Consider the following 23,708-nt stretch of genomic DNA (forward strand, 5'->3'; position numbering starts at 1 on the left):
GCTCCAGGGTTCAGCATAACATATTTTATGTACTCCTTCCTTTCAGTGTCGATCTCCTTTTTCTTCCCAAGGTTTTCTGTCTTCCTCCATCTCGTCCTTTGAGTTCCTTTGAGATTTACTTCAGAATTTTCTGCACTTTGTGTTAGAACTCTGCAAACTTACATTTTCAAACATGTCCAGAGATCAGCATTGAATGCTTCTTTCCATCGAAATATCCCTGTTCATTGACTTTGGTCAAAATGCTTCCTTAGTTCCTGTGCTGAGCAGTCCCATGTTTAAAGTATTGTACTGGTAACTAAGTTTAAGACTTACATGGTAAAATGAACATAAGCTGAAATGAACACAGCTGTCCATCTTTTCAAATTACTAATTTAGATGGTAAAATTTCTTAATACCTATTTGATAAGAGTAGAGAGCGTAGATAAAGTGATACATCGTATCTGATTTTGGCTTTTATTCATCTGAATATCAGTGTGCACATTTTAACCACTGACTTAAAATACATAGTCCTAATTTCATATATTTATATGCTTTTCTGGACTGAGAGCTGAAATATGCAGCGGTTCATATTTATCAAGGCTGGGGAGGTTTTAGGCTTGAAAATCTGGCAGCGGATGACAAGAAGTGTTTATCATGACTGATAATCTCCTATTAAGCACTTAGTTAAAACATGATTGTCTTAGCGTAGATTAATACCTTATTGGATCAGCTAGCTACTAGATCCTACTAGATATCGTTTTAACCTACTTTGTGGTTCTCGTTAAGTGAAACTAATGCAGCAGTGTATTGGACTTAAAAAAACAAAACTACTCGTTTCACTTTCCCCCCTGTAGTATTAAAGTAGCAATTTTATTAACAGACATCAGACAACTGTAGAGTAGTTCAGCAGCTCAGTTACTGTTAAAATGCCCAAAACTATATTTTGAATTTCACTTTTGATAGGTTTTCATTATTATTGACTGCAATGATCAGCTATATCAGTTCTGCGGTTTTCATAGTGACTTGTGTAGAAGGTGAAATCAATTTGCTCGATTATGAAGGTCTGAGACTAGAAGAAGAAGAAGAGATTGGATTTATACCCCGCCCTTCACTACCCGAAGGAGCCTCAGAGTGGCTTACGAACTCCTTTCCCTAGGCTAGTCACCCCCCCTTGTATGTATGTGGCCCTAGGTTAGGATTAGCATTAATGAAACATGTAAACCGCTCAGAGCCCTCACGGGGTGAGCGGTATATAAATTGAAGGAAATAAATAAACAAATAAATAAACAGACACCCTGGGAGGTAGGTGGGGCTGAGAGAGCTCTGACAGAAACTGCTGTTTTTCAAGGACAGCTGTGCCAGAACTATGCCTTGCCCAAGGTCATCCAACAGGTGCAAGCGGAGGAGTGGGGAATCAAACCCGGTTCTCCCAGATGAGAGTCCGCGCACTTAACCATTGCACCAAACTGGCTCTTTATATGTACTTGTAAAATGACAAAACAGAGGGTATTGTACTTTGGTCACAGTACGAGAGGACAAGAGTCGTTGGAAAAGACAATCATGTTAGTAAAAGTTGAAGGCAGCAGGAAAAGAGGAGGAACCAACATGAGATGGACGAACTCCATCAAGGAAGCCACAGCCCTCATTTTGCAAGACCTGTGCAAGGTTCTTGACAATAGGATGTTTTGGAAGACATTAATTGATATGGTCACCAAAAGTTGGAAGCGTCTTGATGGCAGAACACACACAAACACACACTGCATACTTGAGAGAGTTAAGGTTTGTGAAACAGGTGGTTTTTCCAAACATATAAAAGTTTGCACTAAGAAATTAGGGGAAATCTCTGCATCCAGAAGCAGCAGCTCTGAGTTTGTGGAGAGTATAAGAATTGACTTGCTTGAAATGAGACTAAAATAATTTCATCGGTGGGCCGCCAGAGGCCCCCGGAAGCTAACAAGCAAGGAAAGTTACTACCATCATGACCTCCTTATTTGTCTCCTAAAAGTTGCAGGTGCTGCATTCTACCAGGGGACATAGATTCTGTTTTGTTGCTAGGACTGATAGCTTATCTTCTGCTTGTGTAATCGTTTTGGTTTAAAAGTAACCTTAAGTTAGTAGTCGCACCTTTTGTGGTGGTAAATGTAAGCTGATTATGTTACGTGAAGAAGCATTTGCTTTCGTATGACCAATCAAACGCTGCTTGGGGAGCATCAAGATGTCTGCCGTGTCGTCATGCTCAGTTTCCTCTCTGTCTTCGAGCAGCAGCTGCCTGTGAAGTTGAGCTGGGGAGGGGGGAGCAGAGGACATCTGAGTGCAATATAGCAATGGCTCTTGAATTAAATATTTTCCAGAAAAGAAGAAGAGGAGATTGGATTTATACCCCGCCCTTTACTACCCAAAGGTTTCTCAGAAAGGCTTACAAACTCCTTTCCTTTCCCCTCCCCACAACAGACACCCTGTGAGGCAGGTGGGGCTGAGAGAGCTCTTGACAGAAACTGCTCTTTTTCAAGAACAGCTCTTATCAGAACTATGGCTTGCCCGAGGTCATCCAGCCAGGTGCAAGTGGAGGAGTGGGGAATCAAACCCGGTTCTCCCAGATTAGAGTCCGTGCACTTAACCACTACGCCAAACTGACTCTCAACATAGGACAATGTGCATTGGTGACAACACGATAATCATAACGTGTGCTAGGTCTGGTTTCTAGTATTATATGAGCAACATATCTGTAAAAATTTGCCCACTGCACCATTTGAACTATGTTAATCTGTTAGTTCACTGTTTTCTAAGCTAACAAGCCATGACCTTTTTAGCTTTGTTTAATGAGAGAAATGCTCTTGCTCCTTGATCATTGTGGTTGCCCTCTTGCCTTTCCTGGCTCTACATCCTTTTTAAGATGGAACGGCATGGGCAAACATCTGAATGTGGTTGAACCTCAGACTCATATAACGGTTTTATGATACTTTAACTCTTTTTCCTAGTGCTGAGTGGCTGTTTTGGTGCTGCAGCACACTTAACTGTACCTATTCTCAAGGAACTAGAACTCCCAAATCGTCATTGTGGATTGGAAAGCAGGCTGATGATTTTATGTATATTATCTGCCCCCAAACGCATGAAGCTGCTTCACATGGAGTCAGAACAAGGATCTGTCAAGGCCACTATTGGCTACTCAACTGGCAGCAGCTCTCCAGGGCTTCAGGTTGAAGTTTTTCACATCACCTACTAGCTGAACCTTTTGAGATGCCATGGATTGAACCTTGCAGGTATTCTGCATGAAAAACAGGTATAGAATCACAGAATCATAGAATGTTAGAGTTGGAAGGGGCCTTGCAGGTCATCTAGTCCAACCCCCCCTGCACTCTGCAGGAGCATAGCCAAAAGATAGCCCTACAACATACCTGAAAGATGGTCGTCCAGCCTCTGCTTGAAAATGTCCAGGTACTTTGCTGCTCACCTGTATCCTCACAGTCATTCTAAAGAATGAACATTACATTTGAGGTTTAATAACTTCGGGATGAATTCCATATGATTCCCCTTAAAGTTGCTATTCTTGTCAGTTATTTATTGTGATTTCTTTTAAGCCTCTCAGGTGTCGTCCTTAAGTTGCATTCCCCTCAGAACAATGTTTCAGGTGTGAGTATCTCTTCTAATATGTTAGGCAGCCAAGACTGATGTAAAGAACTAATTTCACTTCTTTGCCATTAGACATACCGCAAACAACTTTCTTCATCTCCCGTTTTACCTTTTTGTCATTGAAGGGAGCGATTCCCCCTCTCGCTGGTTTTCTAATTCTGGTCTCTTCAGGCATTTGATCGGTTCTCATGTTTAGTCGTTTGCTCTTCCTCCTTTGTCACTGCTGATAAACATTTGAAACCATGGAACCCAGACACTTTTTAATTTTTATTTTTTCCTGCAGTACTGGCAAAGATTGTTTTTCCCCCACCTCTCTCCCTAGTTGAGTCTGCAGCCGTTTCAGTCAGTGCCTGACCATATAGAACAGGATAATAGAATCTTAGAATTGGAATGGGCCATACAGGCCATCTAGTCCAACCCCCTGCTCAATGCAGGAGCAACCTAAAGCGTCCCTGGCAAGTGCTCGTCCAGTGGCTGCTTGAAGACTGTCAGTGAGGAGGTGGTCACCACCTCCCTAGGCAGCAAATTACACTGCTGAACTATTCTTATTGTTAAAAAAAAAAAATCCTAATATCGAGCTGGTATCTTTCTGCTCTTAATTTAAGCCCGTTATTGCTCTCCTCTAAGTGACAGCCTTTCAGATGCTTCAAGAGAGCAACCATGCCCCCCCCCCCCAATCTCCTCTTCTCCAGACTGAACATTCCCAAGTCCCTCGACCTTTATTTGCATCTTGGTCGCTCTCTTCTACACCCACTTCAATTCTGCCTACATCCGTTTTGAAGTGAGGTCTCCAGAACTGGACACAGTACTCCAGGTGTGGCCTGACCAATGCGGTGTGACAGCGACACTATGACATCTCGCAATTTGGATGGTATGCCTCTGTTGACACACCCCAAGACCCGCATTAAGCCTTTTTGCCGCTGTATCACACTTACTGCTCGTATTTAGCTTATAGTCCACCTTCGGTGGCTCAAGTGGTTAAGACGTTGAACTGCAGACTGGAAGGTCGGTAGTTCAGCAGTTCGAGACCCGAATGCCACAAGACAGAGTGAGCTCCCGTCTCTGGTCCCGGCTCCTGCCAACCTAGCAGTTTGAAAGCAAGAAATTGCAAGTAGATAAATAGGTACCACTTCGGTGGGAAGGTAACAGCGTTCCGTGCGCCTCGGCACCTAGTCATGCCAGCCACGTGACCACGGAGAAGTCTTTGGACAGTGCTGGCTCTTTGGCTTGGAAACGGAGAAGAGCACTGCATCCCTAGAGTCGAATTCGACTGACTTTCAAGCAAGGGAAACCTTTACCTTATCCTCCCCATACCCCAAGATACACATCTTCAAAATCTTGAGGTTATATTGACATAGCACAATCTGTATTGAGCCGCCCTGGTAAAGTGATCTAATGCCTCAGTGGTTACAGAATGTGGTCCACTTACTTATATGGGTGAAACATCAAGAGTGCGTTGCGTCACTGTTGCAGCTGACTTCCTATTTTCTCCCAAGCATGATTCAGGGTGGTGCTTTGACCTATATAAACCTTTTACGATTTAGGCCGGCTTACGTAAGGCAACAGCTCCTCAGTTATTGCATCATAATCTTTTGGAGCAGTTAAGAACACCCTTCTAATTATTCTATCCATGCGTCGTGTATGGAGAGCGGAAGGATTTGAACATCTGCTCTCAGTGGCTGTCCCTTAACATGCAGAGAACTTACCAGTGCCCTGAGACAGGGCAGTCAGGTATGTTCTGGAGAACTCTGCTTCCTCACCGGCCTCCGTGAATGGAGTTGGTGAACTTGGCTTGTTCTGGCTGCACTCACAGGCAAGCTGTGCAGTCTCGTGAGCAAAAATTCTAGTTTGCGAGCTCCTGGCATTAAAGTTGTGAGCGAGCAGTTTGGCTACTGCATAAATCAGCTTGCTCTGGAGCCCTCCTTCCTGAGCGGAGACAAAAAGGTGTGAGCCGGTGGCTTAAAAACTGAGCTAGCTCACACTAACTCAGCTTAGAGGGAACACTGCTTACAGGGCTCTGGGGACCTCTGGACGCTTCGTCCTATAAGCAGCTTGTTCGCAGTTCTTGGATGAAATGAAAAGAAGTTGCAAGGGGCAGAAATAAAGATGGAAAGCTTGAGAGGCATCAAAGAATGAATGAACGCTGCATTTGTCTTGGAGAGATGGGAAGAGAATTAAAGAGGAAGCATAATGGGAGTAGGGGATTGTCATGGGGGAAAGGTGCGTTCCAAAAAGAGAGATGGGTGTGTATTGCTGATTGAATTGCTGATGTGTTCTTGTAAGCACACTGATAACGTTTGAGGGAGGAAGGCAGAAGAAGTAGTTTTGTGTATTGAACAAAAGCAAAAGGATCAGTAAGAGGGAAAAAAGCAACGTTCCATATGAGAGGGAAAACCCAGGGAGAATACCTGAAAAGTGTTTCTTGTGACAGTAGGGGCATATCTTTGGACACTTTATATAGGGCCCCATCTAGCGTTACCCTAGCGTTACCACCATTCCATACAGAACATAATGTATTTTTTTGATGGTTGAAAAACAGCTCTCTGTGGCAAAGAAGAGGAGTTTTCCCTCTTGAAGGCAAAAAGTCTACCTTCTCTCTGCAGCTCTTGATGATCTCAAATCCCACTGGAATAATAAATCCGGTCCCTGTGGATTCCCCTGTCAGTTGCGTCTCCCTCAATGATTGATAGGTGAGCATGGAAATAAAACTCCTCCTCCTCCTCCTGGTGCGTTAATACACCCTGCAGTAAATCTGGAGTGTTTAACAATGCTCCCCAGAAGTCCAAGGGCTGCTTTTTAAAGGTGAAGAAGAAAGATATTAAGCTCATCCCCCTTTGCTACATCCCACTGCTGAAAATCACCCACCATGCGTAAGCTACTTTTACACCAACTAAGTAAAATCTGCGTGTACCCATATGTTTTCTTCAGTTGCTGTAAAAGCAATGTGAGGGTAGAGATTTTCAGCACAAAAGTAAGGCTTAGGTTACTTAACCTTTTCTTCACTAAATAATACCCTGCGTCCTGTTAATTAACCCAAAAATGTTGGTAGAAAGTATCACGGAGCTGTGTGTAGAGATGTAAAATTTCCGGAAATTTTGAAACTCGGGGAAAAAACGGAAATTTTTGGAAAAATAGGAAAAAATGCTACATTAGCAATTCTTTTGTCTTTTCTAGATTGAAAGTCATTCTGTTACTTTAGGAACATAAAATATGACTATGGACATTTTTACTTGGCATGAAATTATCACAACTAGTCTATTTAAAAATATAGTGTATCCAAACAATTATTACAAACAGAATACCCACCCATATGCAAAAACAAAACTGTAAACTTTTTCTTTTCTTCTGACAATAGCACCTAAAGGAAGAAATGCATCTTGTTCTTGCATTGGAGAGTTCAGTTTGTAACCTAGGACTTGCTTGTCCTCAGTGCACAGAAATTAGATCAATCTGATACCCCATATATGGGAAAAAACCAAAAAGGCTTCAGGAAAAAAACAGAAAAAACCCATTTTTTTCCTGAATTTTTCCGTTTTTTTTCGGGGCCTTCACATCTCTAGCTGTGTGTAATGTTTAGTCCTGTCCCAATCTTGTCAGACCCAGTGTTGTTGCATTCCGTGTCATTGCATGGGGATTGCCCATGGACGCCTCTGTAGGAATGTGCAAGTTCCGCTCACAAGTCAGCATTGCAGGAGTCAAGCTTTTGAGCCTCAGAAAGCAGAGATCTGGAGGTTGGAGATGATTCCTTTCCAAGAGGAGCACAACCCAGTAGGCCGCCGCTTCCCCTCTCCAATGTGAGAGGTTTGGGGTAGGGCAAGATCTTTTGAGCCTTTTGGGGGGAGGCCGTTCTGAGTATTTAAACTTTGTTTACCAACTGAGGAGAGACTGTTCTTCCTTCATTGTATTTTTACCAGTGGGGACCTGTGACGAACTTGTGAAGATATGTCCCCCTGAGAGCCAGTTTGGTGTAGTGGTTAAGTGTGCAGACTCTAATCTGAGAGAACCGGGTTTGATTCCCCACTCCTCCACTTGCAGCTGCTGGATGACCTTGGGCAAGCCATAGTTCTGCCAGAGCTATTCTCTCAAGGACAGTTCTGGGAAGAGCTTTCTCAGCCCCACCTACCTCACAAGGGTGTCTGTCGTGGGGAAGGGAAGGGAAAGGAGTTTGTAGGCCGCTCTGAGACTCTGAGTGAAGGGTGGGGTATGAATCCAATCTCTCCTTCTCCTTGCTGAGTGCTAACAGTGTTTTGAGCTGGGGGGGGTCCAGGCAGCTGCAGTCTCCCTCCCAGACCAAGCACTTCTGGGGCTCAACCGCCCCAAATTTAGTTTGCAGCACTGACTGGGTGGGGGGCACTGCCAGAATATGGGAGATGACTGCAGATGCCCAGGCTCCCTAGCTGTCCACCACTGGCACTCTGTACCCACCATCTCCGGACATGCTGTTCTTTCCCTCCTGAAGCTAGGAGGAGAATGTGGTGGGAAGGGGAGGCGGCAGCAGCCCAAACACAGCTCATGCACGACAGCACCCTTTCCTTGCTGCTGCCCTCTTTCTTTCCTGGTGGCAGCTATCCAAACTCAGCTAGTGCTCAGCACTTGCACTCCCCGGCTTCATTCCTCTTTTCCGTTCCGGCAGTGTCCCGCCACACACACACACACACCCAGCCAAAGCATCTTGGCATTGCTTGGCAACTCTCAGGGTGGCAGCTGAAATTCTGTGATGACTTGAGTCTTTTGTGTTTTTTTGCGAGTTTGGGTTTTTTAAAAAATCCCTGTCACCTTTTCTAGTCCTTCATTTTTTCTTCTTAGAAAGATTCCCCCCCCCCCAGGACATGGCCCTAATCTACAGATTCAACCATCTACATCTAGGGTCATGTTCAAAATTGCATATAAATCCTGCTTTACCCAACATTGCTTACAAGAGGTCAGTACAGAATATTCCCTGGGTGTGTGTGTGTGTGGATTTTTAGGCTAACTCGCAAGCAGCCGGGCATCCCTGTCTCTGCTGGCCTAACTGATGCTGTTAGCAGCTGGAGACTGTTGTCGCCTGGAGCATGAGTCAGGAACGATGGAGAGGTGTCTGCACAAGCTTCCTGCCCTCCCTCTCTGTTCTTATTCCTGGCCAGGGGCATAGCCAGAAAATTTTGGTTAGTGGGGCGCGGGGAAATCGGGGGGGGGACCCTAGATGCACCTGCTGCTCCTCTTGCAGCAGCAGAAGCAGCGGCTCGGGCTCCACTGTGACCTCTTGTCCTTTTGATTGGAGAGACTTGATTCCAGGCTGCTGTTCTGTGTAAGCCTTTTTTGTGGGGGGGGATCTCTGACTCCCTCTATTTCGCATTTTGCAATTTTATTTTTTGCAATTTTATTTTATTTTATTTGCATTTTTAAAAACCTATTTATTTTTTGGCCTAGAAAAAAGGGAGAATGAGACTGAAGCTTCCCTGCCTGTGCCTGGGGTCGTTTTGGAACACCCACATGCATCTTACATTAAAATTTTGTTTTAATTTTGTTTTTAATTCTGGAAATTTCCTGAATTTCTTTTGGTCTGGGCAGGACTCATCTGTGGGGGGCATTGCCCCCAAATGCCCCCCCCAATGGCTATGGGCCTGTTCCTGCAGTGGGGTGCTGGTCATGTGTGTGCTTTCTGATGTATGCATGTATCTACATTTTTAAATTGACTCGGATGAGACTAGAACTTGCTCTCGAGCGGACTCGTTTGCGAACATGGAGTGCAGACTTTGCCTCATCACTGTCTTAGTATAGAGTGTGACCGTATGGTTAAAAGAAGTTGCCTTGGGGCAGAAGCTTAAGATACCCTGTTGATCTTGTGCTATGATGACACTGACCATATATTCCTACGCTTTCCTGTCTGAGGGATGCTTTTAGAAGCTATATTTACTCTCCGGTGTTGGCAGCCTCCACAAAGCATGCATGCAATCACTGGAATATCCTTTATAACAATTTGTCATCACATCACTTTATAGTATGATAGGCAGCACTGAAAATATTTGGGGGTCTTGGTCCTATCCTCTGGTATATGTTACTTTTAAAATCATGCTTCTCATCTGTCCTCCCAGCAATCCTGAGAGTGTTGATAGATATATATATTTTTAAAAAACATCGCTGTATAAAAGCGTTGTCAGATAATATCTGACGGTTTGTGTACAGGTACAAATACCTAGTGCTGACAACATTAGCACCATATTAAAAGAACATGTGTACTGCTTCCATAAACAAACTGATGATAACATTGGACACATCATGTGGTTGGTTGTCATGGAGTAAATACGATGTCTGAAAATATCTTCTCTGCCACTTTGAAAACTTTTCCATTACTATGTCCTCATTAAGGTGTTTTCATTTTCCTGTATCTGCTAGTTTGGGACTGCAGCTAGGTTTTACAAAAGTCATGCAGCAGTTTACACAGAAACTAGCAGCAGATAGGTAGTTGTGGTTGTGAGGATATGTGCGCAAATTCTTGTGATGACCTTGGTATATGTATCATTATTAGTATTTTCACCACATTGTCCTTTCTGATTAACAAAATAGTTTTTTCCTGCAAGTAACTATGGGCAATTGGGTGGGAAAACTGAGTAGTGCAATTCTGGCAAAGATTTTGAAAGCTTTAAAAGTGTCTGGCTTGGATCCTGTCTAGAATGTTTGTATTTCCAAGGAGCACAGGCAATTTTCACAGGCCAAATTGCCCCCAGAAATGCTGCTCTTGGGGTGGGGTGGGGGGGAATGGTTTGGAAAGGGGAATTGCTGAAAATCAATCACCCCTCTTTCTGAACCCTTGGAAATTCTAGGTGAGATTCAAATTGTAAAGAGCTCAATACATATTGTAAATACACCTAAAGTGGTTTGACCCTGATGAAACAGAGAGAGAAATTTTGGAAAGTCTGAAGCCACGGGGAAAAAACTGTTGTTTTTTCAGGAAAAAACCTGAACTGTGTGAGTGTGGGGAGTTGAAATACATACTTTTGTACCATCCTAAACCATGTGGAATTCACTGCCGCAGGAAGTGGTGGTGGCCACAAGCATAGACAGCGTCAAGAGGGGACTGGATAAAGAGGTCCACGAGTGGCTATTAGCCACAAGGTATAGATCAGGGTTGTCAAACATGCAGCCTGGGGACTGGAACCAGCCCATCCAGGGCTCTTATTCAGCCCGCAAGCAACTGGTGCAAGGAAGGCAAGAAGCTGCTGAGGGGGGGTGGGGAGCGTGCATGCGAGCGTACACAGTGAGATGTGTGTGATCAAAGCTGTCAAGAAATGAAAGGAAATGTCTCGGGGGTGGGTATGGTATCCCTTGGAAGAAACCTTGTCTTGCATATGATTAAATACATTTATTGGGGCTTTTGTGGATTCCCCAGTAAATCAGTTGCTCTCCTAGGAATCAGTTCCTTTTGTTTTTATTTTGAGTAAAAAAATAATATCATTAATTAGGTTTGCCTGTGTCATTTATAAAGTTTATATCTCTGGTACCCGGCATTACATTTTATGGCACACATGGCCTGGCCCAACAAAGTAACTGTTATGTTAGATCCGGCCCTTGTAGCAAATGAGTTCGACACCTCTGGAGGTGGAACACTCTGGGGCTGTGATGTTCTGTATTCTTGGTGTTTGGGGGGGCAAGAGTGTGTGGGGGCTTCTGGAGTTCTGGCCCCACTGGAGGGCCTCCTGATGGCACCTGGGTTTTGGCTACTGTGTGACACCGAGGGTTAGACTGGATGGGCCATGGGCCTGATCCAACACTGGCTTCTCTTATGTTCTTAACAACAAAATGCATGATTTCTAGTCTAGATATGAGTAATTACATTTGATTACATTCATCTCTTGCTACCTGTCATTTCCTGTCCTCCATTCCCCTGCCTCTGTTTTCCCCAAGGTCATGTAAACTTGTTTGGGGCTGGGAACAATCTTATGTGTACTAATAATAGTAATATACTCACGATAATAACATACTTGTAACAGTAATGTACTCCAAGTCTGTACTATATCACAACTGGATGACGTGTGTTTATTATAGGCTGAGCTTTGTCTATCGCCTATCTGTCTTACACAACAGGAGCAGCTATGTTTTAACCTATAATGCACGCACCGCTGTGATTGTATCTTAGTTTCCTCATAGAATAATGAGGAAAGATGATTCCCACTAAATCATGCAACACACTGAGACATCTCTACAATAGTAAACAAGAAGAGGGACCCGCGATACTCGCGGGTGGGAGAATCCCCCCCGGCCCCCGGAAGCAGGGGGACCTCAGGGCTGAAGAGGAAGTGGCCACAGGTAAGCTCCCCCCCGACTCCGGTGGCGAGGCCTGAGCGGCTTCCCACCACCAGGCCCACCAATATCTCCCCCACCGCTCTGGCAGTGAGGCCTGAGTGGCTTCCCACTGGTGGGCCCACTGATCTCCTCCCCCCCAGCAATCTCCCTGCCCCCCAAGTGGCCCCGATCTGCGGATTTAGATATCCACACGGAGGGGGCATGTTGGGAATTACATATATAGATGAGATGTACAAGACTGAAAAGCATTGGGCAGGGGGTTGGGCTAGATGATCTGTATGGCCTCTTCCAACTCTATGATTCTATACGATAGTGTGGGAAATCACTGACAAAGTGTGTACTTGTGAAAAAGCCATGTAGTCTCTTTTGAATTATAAGTAACCGTGGTCTGAAGAATTGCCAAGACATTACGTTTTGTTTTGCAGAGTTTGCTTTTCAGAAGTCGCCTCTGCTGTACTCTTTAAGTTACCACCAGTGAATATATAGTACTCCCCTCTACCCCATTTCCCCCCTCTTTTCTGGTTGACTATTAATACCTGAAGGGCTGCGGGGGCTCAGTGGTTAAGATGCTGAACTGCAGACCAGAAGATCAGTAGTTCAGCAGTTTGAGACCCGTGTGCCACATGACAGAGTGAGCTCCTGTCTCTGGTCCCAGCTACTGCCAACCTAGCTGTTCAAAACCAAGAAATTGCAAGTGGAGAAATAGGTACCACTTCAGTGGGAAGGTAACAGCGTTCCGTGTGCGCCTCAGCGTTGAGTCACGCTGGCCACCTGACCGCGGAAACATCTTTGGACAGCGCTGGCTCTTCGGCTTGGAAACGGAGATGAGCTTTTGAGCAAGGGTAACCTTTACCTATTAATACCTGAATCATGCATTGTCGCGGAACAGTTATCTCAGTGTAGGGATCTGTTCAGCCGGGATATTATGCTGTTTCATTTCTCTTACACTTAGGCATCAAGGATTTGATCATTGAAACAGATTAAATACTATACATGGTTGTCGTTTGGTTAAAAAAAATCAGTTGACAGATCAAATAAGACATTTGAAGTGGTTGATTAAAACAGGGACAGAACTGTGTGTATTACAGCACAGTAGAGTCTAGAACAGCGCTAACTAATGGGGCAGTGCTAAGGTACTCTGCCCTCCAGGCACGTATGTCTGATTCTAGCCATACCAAATTTTAATCAAATGTATTGGGGCGGGCAGGTTTTTGCCCACAGTTATGTTTGTACGAGGTTTGGAGTTGAGAATGAAGAATTTGGATTTCTTTGGCTATGTCTGAGAGCAAATGCTCCGTTACAGAAGTAGAGATGTAAAATTTCCAGAAATTTTGAAGCTCGGGAAAAAACCCATTGTTTTTCAGGAAAAAAACCGAAATTTTCAGAAAAATTGAAAAAAATGCTACATTAGCACTTCTTTTTTCTTTTCCAGATTGAAAGTCGTTCTGTTACTTTAGGAACATAAAATATGACTATGGACATTTTTATTTGGCATGAAATTATCACAACTGGCATATTAAAAATATAGTGTATCCAAACTATTATTACAAACAGAATACCCACCCACATGCAAAAACAAAACTGAAACCTTTTTCTTTTCTTTTGACAATAGCACCTCCTAAAGGAAGAAATGCATCTTGTTCTTGCATTGGAGAGTTCAGTTTGTAACCTAGGACTTGCTTGTCCTCAGTGCACAGAAATTAGATTAATCTGATACCATACATATTTTTTAGAAATGATTTGGAAAATATTTGAACACCTTGTCTTAAAATATTTTATTCATCATGTTAAAATAAAATGTTACATGATCAACTTTTTTCTTTTCTTTTTTCAATTTTTCTAATATTTTGGGGAAAAACAAAAAAAGGCTTCTGGAAAAAAACAGAAAAAAACCTTTCTCCCCCCAGGCCTTCACATCTCTAAGCGGAAGCCTGTATTATATTGCTTTACACAGAGAGCGATGAAAATGTGGAATTCGCTGCCAGAGGATGTAGCGATGGCCACAGGAATAAACAGCTTCTGAAAGCTCGTACCCTGCCACAAGTTTTGTTAGTCTTTAAGGTGCTGTTGGGTTCTTGCTCTTTCCAGCTGCTACAGACAGATTGACACGGCTACCCATCTTGATCCAGCTTTAAAAGGGGATTAGATAGATTCATGGAGGAGAGGTCTATCAGTGGCTGCTAGCTATGATGTCTGAGGGGAACCTCCACATTCAGAGGCACTAAGCCTCTGAATCCCAGAGCCAGGAGGCAACATCAGGGGAAGGCCTCGGCCTCTATACCCTGTTGTTGGCCATCCAGAGGAATTGGTTGGCCACTGTATGAGACAGGGTGCTGGACTTGGAAAGAACACTCCCATAAGCCCAAACAGATCTCCAGAAAGAGGCACAGGGAGGCTAGCCAGCTCTCTGCCTCCCCCCCCCCCAGCCTACGAGCCTTGCTACTTGAATCCTGGACACCAGCAAAGCCCCTGCCTGGCCCACCAAGGCAGCATGTAAAGGGCATACCTCTGCTTCAAGCAGTCGTTCCATCTCTCCCTCCTGCAGATCAGAGGAAGAATATTGATTCACAGATTCTGATCTCTCTAATAACGGGTCTGAGAGGATGGGGAATTATCAACAAAGCCAGCGGTCTAAAAGATTGGTTACACGGGAAGAATTACCTCCCCTACCTTACGGGGCCCTTGAAATTCTTCCGCTTTCTCCCCCCAAAGTATAACCACCCAAGGACACCGATGAGGATGGGGCCCCTGAAGACTTGTCTAGCCCCAGGGAATTAGGAGGTGTCTTTCTTTTCCCCAGGTTTTAAAAGCAGGAAATTAAGGAGGAGTGGGCTGCCACAGCATATCGGCATTCACACGTGGGGCAAGCTAAAAGAATGTACGCCTTCTCTCCTAAAGTATCTAAGCTCTTAAAAATTCCGGTTGTTGACGCCCTGGTAGCCTGCATGACATTAGGAGTCGCACTTCCTAAAAGAAGGGGAAGGCAAACCGAAGGATGCCTCTGACAGAAGGAGTGAGGCGGTTCTACGCAAATCACATGAAGCCATTGCTCTTTCTATTGGAGAAACGGCTGCAAATTCAATTATGGCCCAAGGCTTCTATTGTATGGCTCTGAAAATTGCTAAAAGAGTTCCCTGACTTGGACAAGAAGTCCTTGCCTACTGTCATAGGCTGGAGAAAGCAGCTGCTTTCATGGCTGATGCCAGCCTAGACTTCATGAAATTCTCAGCAAGGGCTATGGTGTCCCGTGTGGTGGTGCATAGGCACCTCTGGCTGACGTCCCGGGCAGTGGATATGCTCTCTACATTGAATGTGGCCACATGGCTGTTCCTTGGAGGCAAGCTCTTTGAGTACAGTCTAGATTGACATTCTTGTAGAAACAAAGGACAAGAAAGGCTCTGCCTTTCACCTATAAACAAACTGACAAATACTCCAGGGGCTATGGAACTCAGCCCTTTTGGTCCAATAGAACTCTGCATAGGTTCTGACGAAACTTCAGAAGAAATCCCTGGAACAAGTCGAGACAATCCTATCGCTCCAGTTGCCAATCCACATTTGCTGGACAGTCAGCTGGAATCAACAGGAATGGAAAGCAACAAAATCCTGGCGCCAGGACAGTTTGGGGTGGGGGGACTTCAGCAGTTTGAGGCAACTTGGCTAAGAGCTACCTCCCACATGTGGATGAAAGAAACAGTCTCAAATGGCTACCTCGTTAGAGTTTTCTGCTTCTCCACCCAATCGCTTCCTGAACTCCCCAGTTTCAAACTCCCCACTAAAACGGCGACAGTGTACTCTCAACACAATAAATCATGCTCTGGACATAGATGCAATAGAGGCAGTACCATCGTCCCAAAGGCTCTCAGGAATTTACTCAACTTTTCCCCAGTTCCAACGAAAAATGGAGACTTGAGAGCAGTCATGGATCTACAGTTCTTGAACAAATTCATGAGGTACTGACACTTCAAGACCGAAATATTGAGAACTATCACAGAATCTCTACAGAAGGGAGAATCTGTGACATCAGTAAACTTGACAGAGGCATATCTCCATGTACCGATTTTCCAGCACTCTGTCGCTTTCTCAGGCTCACCTTTGGAAAGCTCCATTTCCAATACAAGGCCATGCGTTTTGGCCTGGCATCTGCTCCCAGAATATTTACGAAGCTCCTTATTCCATTAGTAGCTCATCTGAAGACTCTGGGGATCCATGTACATCCATACCTGGATGACCTTCTAATCAGGTCACCCTCTCATACAAAAGGTGTCAAGGATCTAGAGATCACTGTGCAGTGACCATGAGTTCCTGATCAACATCCAGAGGAGTCAGTTGTCTCCATCACAATCTATACTCTACCTGGGACCAACTATTGACTCTCAACAGGGCAACTGTTTTTACCTCCGGAAAGGGCACAGAAAATAGTGAAAGCAGTAAAAAGAATTTAGATGGTAAAAAAAAAAAAAGGGCCTCCGGATGCTAGCCCAGTTACAGGGTTCAGTGATTGCAGCAATCAGTTCTGTGCGATGGGCAAGGGCCCACTCTCAAGAACTACAGTGGCTGATATTACCATATCAAAGACACACTGCCCTCAAACAACATGTCAGACTGAACAGACCCAATTCCTTGGCGAAGGACCTCACCTGGTGGACGATGGAGAACCACCTCACCGGGGAAAACCACTTCGCTGGTGTTCAGACACACAGATTACTATGGATGTGAGCCTGGTGGGTTGGGGAGCGTATCCAAGTCTTGGGCATCCAAGTCAACATCCATCAGGCATTACAAAAAGTGCACTAAGACATCAGCAGATGCATCCTTCGGCCATAGGGTGCTGCAGCAGGTAGTGTTGACAGTTGGGACCTTCCCACCGGACATGTGGCTTTGTAACATCCCATAAGTGCCAGGATGTCCTCCTCGTCTCAAGCGAAAATAGAACATTGGACTTACCGTGATGGTGCTTTTGTTTGAGAACATTTTGGGACACCCCCCCCAAAAAAAAATATATATCTTTTTTTGCTTCCGGTGGTGGTGGGAACCGGCTGCCAACAGGGAAGTTAGTTTGTGAAACCGTTGGCTGTTTCTGTTTCCTACAGTTTTTACTTGTTCCTGTTAAGGTGTGAGTTTTGTTCTCCTGACCAAATTGTTTCAGAGAGTCGGGATGGAGGAAGGCTCAAGGCACAGGGAGTAGTCTCCTTAGGAGCTGTGGAAGCCTCTGAACTGAAGAGGGCGGGGCACAAAACCTCCCCTCCCCTCCCCATCGGGGGTGGAAAGAGCAATCTAGTTCCTGTTTCCTAGGATGATGGGGAAGAGGAGTACCCAAAAGTGCCAGGACGCCATCCTCACTCTGAAACAAAAGGGACCTTCGTGGGTGAGTCCAGTGTTCCGTTCCTTCCTTCCTTTCATTACAGTAGGGTGACCTGGAGATGTAGGAGCACCCTGGGGCAATTTCGACATGCCAGAAAGACCGAGCGGCGATAGTAGCTTATTTTGTATAATATTTTGGCGCTGCGTTCAGACATTCGCAAGAACCCACAGTTTCTATGCTACGGCTTGTACCTAACTTATTAACTGCAATTAGTATTACAAGCGGCTTCTTGTTTCGGCTGGAATTGGAAATCCTAGTTCATTAGCGGCGCCCTTCTCAGCCTCCTACGTCCAGAGTTGGCCGCACAGAGCATCAGAGAAAGCTAGTAGCTATGGTGACGTTAGGCTAACCATAGTGCTTTTGTGGGACACGCCCCCTCTGCCTGTGCTTCTTTCCCTGCTAGTGATGACTCATCAAGCAGGACTGTGCAACTCCAGTTTCTCCCAAGGCGCAGAGATGCCAAAAAAAAAAAAGAAGAAGAATGTAAGAAGAGCCCTGCTGGCTCAGACCAGTGGCCCATCCAGTCCCGCATCCCGTCTCACACAGTGGCCAACCAGTTCCTCTGGAGGGCCAACAACAGGGTATAGAGGCCGAGGCCTTTATTAGAACACAAGAAGAGCCCTGCTGGCTCAGACCAGTGGCCCATCCAGTCCCGCATCCCGTCTCACACAGTGGCCAACCAGTTCCTCTGGAGGACCAACAACAGGGTATAGAGGCCGAGGCCTTTATTAGAACACAAGAAGAGCCCTGCTGGCTCAGACCAGTGGCCCATCCAGTCCCGCATCCCGTCTCACACAGTGGCCAACCAGTTCCTCTGGAGGACCAACAACAGGGCAGAGAGGCCAAGACCTTTTCCTGATGTTGCCTCCTGACACTGGGATTCAGAAGTTGACTGCCTCTGAATGTGGAGGTTCCCCTCAGTCATCAGGGCTAGTAGCCACGGATGGACCTCCTCACCATGAGTCTATCTAATCCCCCTTTATAGCTGTCTGTTAACTGTGGCTATCACTGCATCCTCTGGCAGCAAATTCCACATTTTAATCACTCTCTGTGTAAAGAAGTATTTCCTTTGACCATGCTGAGTCTAGTGTCCGTCAGCTTCACAGTCTTCTGGTACAGCTGCTGAATTCAGTGATAGGTTACATATAGGTTAAAAAGGTAAAGGTTCCTTTGCTCGAAAGCCAGTCAAATCCGACTCTAGGGTTGCGGTGCTCATCTCCGTTTCAAAGCCAAAGAGCCAGCGCTGTCTGAAAACGTTTTCGTGGTCATGTGGCCGGCATGACTAAACACCAAGGCGCATGGAATGCCGTTACCTTCCCACTGAAGTGGTACCTATTTATCTACTTGCAGTTTCTTGCTTTCGAACTGTTAGGTTGGCAGGAGCTAGAACTAGAGACCGGGAGCTCACTCCGTCATGCGGCACACTCGGGTCTCGAACTGCTGAACTACCGACCTTCCACAGCCTGCAGTTCAGCGTCTTAACCACTTGAACCACCGCAGCTCCTTACATAATAGGCTACATGTTGCTTAATCAGCATGTACTACAAATTCCTCCACACTATGCAGTAAATTGGATTGCATTACTCTGTTTTGCCAACAGTGGAGCCGTCTCTCATCGCAGAGATCCTTGTTTCAAAAGAAAAGTGAGACGCTCTTTGTCCATCAGATCCAGTCCTTTGTTACAGTCAGAAGCAGTTTATGAACCACTTACTGCTGCTATATTTCACCCCCCCCCCCGGAGTCTCCTCCCCCAGTATGCCAGGGGAGAGCTGATGAGTGAGCGACCTGGTGGTAATCACATGCTCCTTCCCAACCATTTAACTGTTTCAGAAATAAAAGGATAGGGGGTATAGCTGTCCGGTGGAAGGTGGGGAGAAGGATGGCTTTAAGGGATCTGTTTTGCTGCATAGAATTATTAAATAATCACTGCCTTGACGTGGCGAGGGGTCTTGCGTGGTTCGATGACCCAGGACGGACAGGCCACAGCAGAGAACTCAGACAGTGTGATCGACTGTGCAACTGAGCAACAAAAAAGGAAATATAGTGAACCAGCTCTGCAGACATGGGAAGGGTTGGCTAATTGTGAGCCGAATGATTGGCTTGACATAGTGGCCCATAAATCTTGTGACGGTTGGGCTTTACCCTACGCTTCCTTGGCTTTTTGTTATGACCCACAGCGAGAGAGCTCCCTGCCTGGAAATGCTTTGTTAGCACCTGGGAAGTGCAAGGGAACTGTGGATAATATTTAGGGATTCTGATTGGGGGAAGGGAGGAAGGCAAGCCACAGGCTAAATGGATTTATGAATAAATTGTGGTCTGACTGGTAGAGTAACCAGGGTTTGTTCAACAAATCACCGGTTATTGAGGCATCTGAATGAAGCCTGCCTTTTATGCTTGCTTGGGGGAGGGGAGCAAATCTTCATCTGAGGCGCACAGTGTGACATGTCAACAAGGCGCATTTCCTACAAATTAAGAAAATTCATCTCTTCTTCCTTTGCTCTGTATTCCATTTAATTAGTGCCTGACTTTTTCAGGACAAGAAAAATCTTGTAATACTTTGTGAATATGAAAGAGAAGGTTTCTGACAAAGTATATGCGGGGTTGTGGTATGATTTAGTCAATTTTAAGCATTTGTTGGGCTTCTCACATTTCTGTTCTTAACTTTCTAAGGCAGGCCCTTATTGCTCCGTATAGCAAAGGCTGAGGTACTGAGAGTGGTTTGCCGAGGCTGAGTGATTTCAAAGTCCTTTGTAGGGACCCGTGACAGTGGGTCAAAATCTAAGCAAGGAGTTGTAGTCATAGTCCACCTACCAGGTTAATTGTTGCGGAAACTCATTCTTCAAGTGGCCTACCTTGCAGGGCTGACTTTCTTGATTAATCCTAGTAAGGTGGCAGATACCAGAACTGATGAGTGTGTAGACACCCCCCCCCCCCCGGGGTTTTGTAATTTTGTGCTCTGCCGGCCAGTACCAAGAAACCCTTGGACTGGGGATTCTTGACATGGTGGCAGCGTATTCTACTCTGTTCGTAACTGAGCAGATTTTTCCAGGTAGTCAGCCGTGCTGGTCTGAAGCAGTAGAACAAATTTAGAATTCAGTGGCACCTATAAGACCTTTAAGGTTTATTCCAGGTATGAGCTTTCATGTGCAAGGCACGCTTTTTCAGATGCATTGGAATGGTAGATGAGGTTCTAAACTTATAGACAAGGATTTAACAGTAAATTTGCTCTTAAATCCCTGTCTATAAGTTTAGAACCTCATCTACCATTCCAGTATATTTGAAAAGTGTGCCTTGCACACGAAAGCTCATACCATGAGTATATTCATATTTGTTGGGTAGGATCATCAGTCATTGCCTGCTGGAAATGTAGTTGTGAGAGCCTTAAATCCTATGCGGAGAATGAACATAGTGGATTTTTGGTTCATCCTTCCTGGAGTCCTAGGAGAGAAGACAGGATAGAAATGTTTTAAGTAAATGAAAAAGTAGGCACCTAGGACAGGGGTCTCTCACTTTTCTGAGCCTGCGGGGCATCTTTGGAATTCTGACATGGCATGGTGGGTGCAGCCACAAAATGGCTGCCGCGGGAGGTGGAGCCAGCCACAAAATGATTGCCACGGATTTACTGCAGAATCACACAGTGAAGATTCTTGAGCTGTGGTGGCAGCTGCCGCCGCCAAAACATCTTAAAAATCCGCACAGCCAATCAGAGGCCCTACGTAGCCCCACCCACTTCCTAAAAAACACTTGACGGGCGCCAGAAAAGGTGTTGGTGGATGCCACGGTGCCAATGGGCACCACACTGGGAACCCCTGACCTAGGAAGTGAAAATATTTTCTCAGCCTTCTATAGAGCTGATTCTTTCAGATATATTCCAGTCCTTAGTTGATTTTTTTTTGTTAAAGTTGCTCATTCACTCACATCCTCTCCTCATCCCAGGTTTCTTTGGGATGCTAGGGAAACGGCTCATTCCATAGGTGGAAATAAGGCCCACTGAAAACAGATCAACATCTTTTTTAAACTCCTGAGCCATCGTTGTAAGCAGCGTCATTTTTTTTCCATAGGATCATCCAGATGTCTTTCTGATATCATCTGTACAGCCCCAAAGTCATGTTCCTGTCTAGCCATATTTGGAACATATTTGCTCCAAACCATTTTTTAAAATTTTCCGTTCCTTGCCTTACCAGGGTTTCTCATTACTGTGTGTTCGGTATTATATGGGCATCCAGTGTTTTCTTTTCCAGTATATCCAAACCCAGCTCTGTTGGCAATCCTGGGATATCATTTCATCTTGTAGGGAGAGTTGCTTCATACTTCACATGCTACAGGTTCCTTACATGGAAGGCATTTTTCTTGCTGTAGCATGAAATGTGTGTAGATGGTTGCGTCTGAAGATCGTATGTATTTCCCTTTCGTGAGAACAGGATGCCAAACCAAGCTTGCTGAACTTGTGGCCACCAATTGGGGACGCAGCACCATTTTTTAACAGCCTCTGATAAGCAACAGAAACAGATGATTTTGTGTGCCTTCGGTGGGCTACATTTGGGTCAGGGAGGTGAGGTTTGCAAGCTGTGCAGTCCTGTGCCAGACAGTTAAATTACTTCAGGATGTAAATCATTCTCAGGATAGCTCTGAGGTTTCTGCACAAGCAGCTTAGCTGCATGCACAAACCAAGCATAGATCAATGGAACACACTGGGCTATTTTGTGCTTGAACAGAGAGGTGGTTTTCACGGAATGAAGCATTTACAAATGCATATAGTTCTTCATACCTTTTATGTACTTGGTTGTTTTTAAAGATTGCTTAGGGATTTTCTGGTTAAAACAAATAAGCTTTTTGAGAGAATATTGGCGTTCATGTCTCTTATGAGGGTTGTCCTTTGAAACTCATATCATAATATCTGTACCTATATATCTATCGTATATTTTGGAGGCTGGACAGTCTAATTCAGGGGTCTCCAATCTTTTTTAGCCTGTGGGCATTTTTGGAATTCTGACACAGGATGGAGGCAGGTGTCCACACACACAAGTGCAGGAGATAAGAGGACTAATTTTAAAATACACATTGGTAAAGAGTGGGAGAGAGGATGAAACCAACATTGTGGTTCTTTTTAAATCGGCACAGCCAATCAGAAGCCCTGCTGGGGAGGAGCCCCATCTGGCCCCACCCACTTTCTTAAAACACTTGGCAGGTGCCAGGAAAGGTGTTGGCAGGCCCCGTGTTGCGGGGGACCCTGGTCTAATCCTATATCTAGTGTAGTGCAAAAAGTTTATCTTAGTCCTGAACAGAGGCTCAACATATAAATTGTACTTTCCAGTTGAGGATTGTCAGAGAACCGTAGACTGGTGAGGTCAACTGTCCAAGCAATGTGACATGGTGGATCTAATTAAATCTGCCTCTTAACTGCTTATATACAAGTGAGCATCTGAAAATATGACTGTTTGATGCAGCAGATAATCTAGGGAGCTTTATTTCTCAGCCGTTGGCACCATAGCTTGCCTTATTTACACTTACTGCAGATGTTTTGATAAAAGCCACATTAATGTAGTGTAAACTCTCCCCTCGCATGGTAACAGCTTAAATATTTATAAAATATAGCAAGTATGCTTATGGGAGCAATCCACAAAAGCCAAGTAGCTCGGCTCCCAGTTAAGGCAGGCCCTGTACAATTCCTCGTTGCCCTGTTGTGTGTCACAAAGGTTAAGTCTGTCTTTTTTTTTTCCAGACAGCATGCAACGAAACTATTGACTGTTCCCTAGAAACGACTTAACAGACCTTTTTGTTTCCATAGATCCGAAAGGACAAGACATCATGGGAGCATTTTTAGATAAGCCAAAGATGGAGAAGCACAATGCCCAAGGGCAGGGCAACGGACTACGTTACGGGCTCAGTAGCATGCAAGGTTGGCGAGTGGAGATGGAGGATGCGCATACAGCTGTGATTGGCTTACCAAACGGACTTGACCGGTGGTCTTTCTTTGCTGTGTACGATGGGCACGCCGGATCCCAAGTTGCCAAATACTGCTGCGAGCATTTACTATATCACATCACACACAATGATGATTTTCTGATGGGTGGCGGCCCGCCGTCCGTGCAAAATGTCAAGGCCGGAATCCGCGCAGGCTTCCTGCAGATCGATGATCAAATGAGGCTAATCTGTGAGAAGAAGCACGGTGTGGACAGAAGTGGGTCGACGGCGGTGGGGGTCCTGATCTCTCCCCAGCACGTCTATTTTATCAACTGCGGAGACTCTAGAGGTTTGCTTTGTAGGAACAGGAAGGTTTATTTCTTTACAGAAGACCACAAGCCCAGTAATCCGCTGGAGAAGGAGCGCATACAGAACGCGGGCGGCTCGGTCATGATCCAGCGCGTGAATGGCTCTCTTGCTGTGTCGAGGGCGCTGGGGGACTTCGATTACAAATGCGTCCACGGGAAGGGCCCAACAGAGCAGCTTGTGT

At 45.2% G+C, this 23,708-nt stretch overlaps 1 protein-coding gene across 1 annotated transcript in view; it reads left to right on the plus strand.

Moving 5' to 3' along the window:
• PPM1A (protein phosphatase, Mg2+/Mn2+ dependent 1A) overlaps nucleotides 1-23,708 on the plus strand; it is a 51,841-nt gene that overhangs the window by 11,110 nt on the left and 17,023 nt on the right. The window contains exon 2 of the mRNA XM_015422023.1: nucleotides 23,043-23,708. This exon is cut by the window's right edge and continues 179 nt beyond it. Coding sequence (XP_015277509.1) covers nucleotides 23,063-23,708 — 646 coding nt within the window. The 5' untranslated portion in view covers nucleotides 23,043-23,062. The remainder of the gene's footprint in view (nucleotides 1-23,042) is intronic.

Source organism: Gekko japonicus, unplaced genomic scaffold (genome assembly GCF_001447785.1).
Source record: "Gekko japonicus isolate JY-2015 unplaced genomic scaffold, Gekko_japonicus_V1.1 scaffold166, whole genome shotgun sequence".
Classification (NCBI taxonomy): domain Eukaryota; kingdom Metazoa; phylum Chordata; class Lepidosauria; order Squamata; family Gekkonidae; genus Gekko; species Gekko japonicus.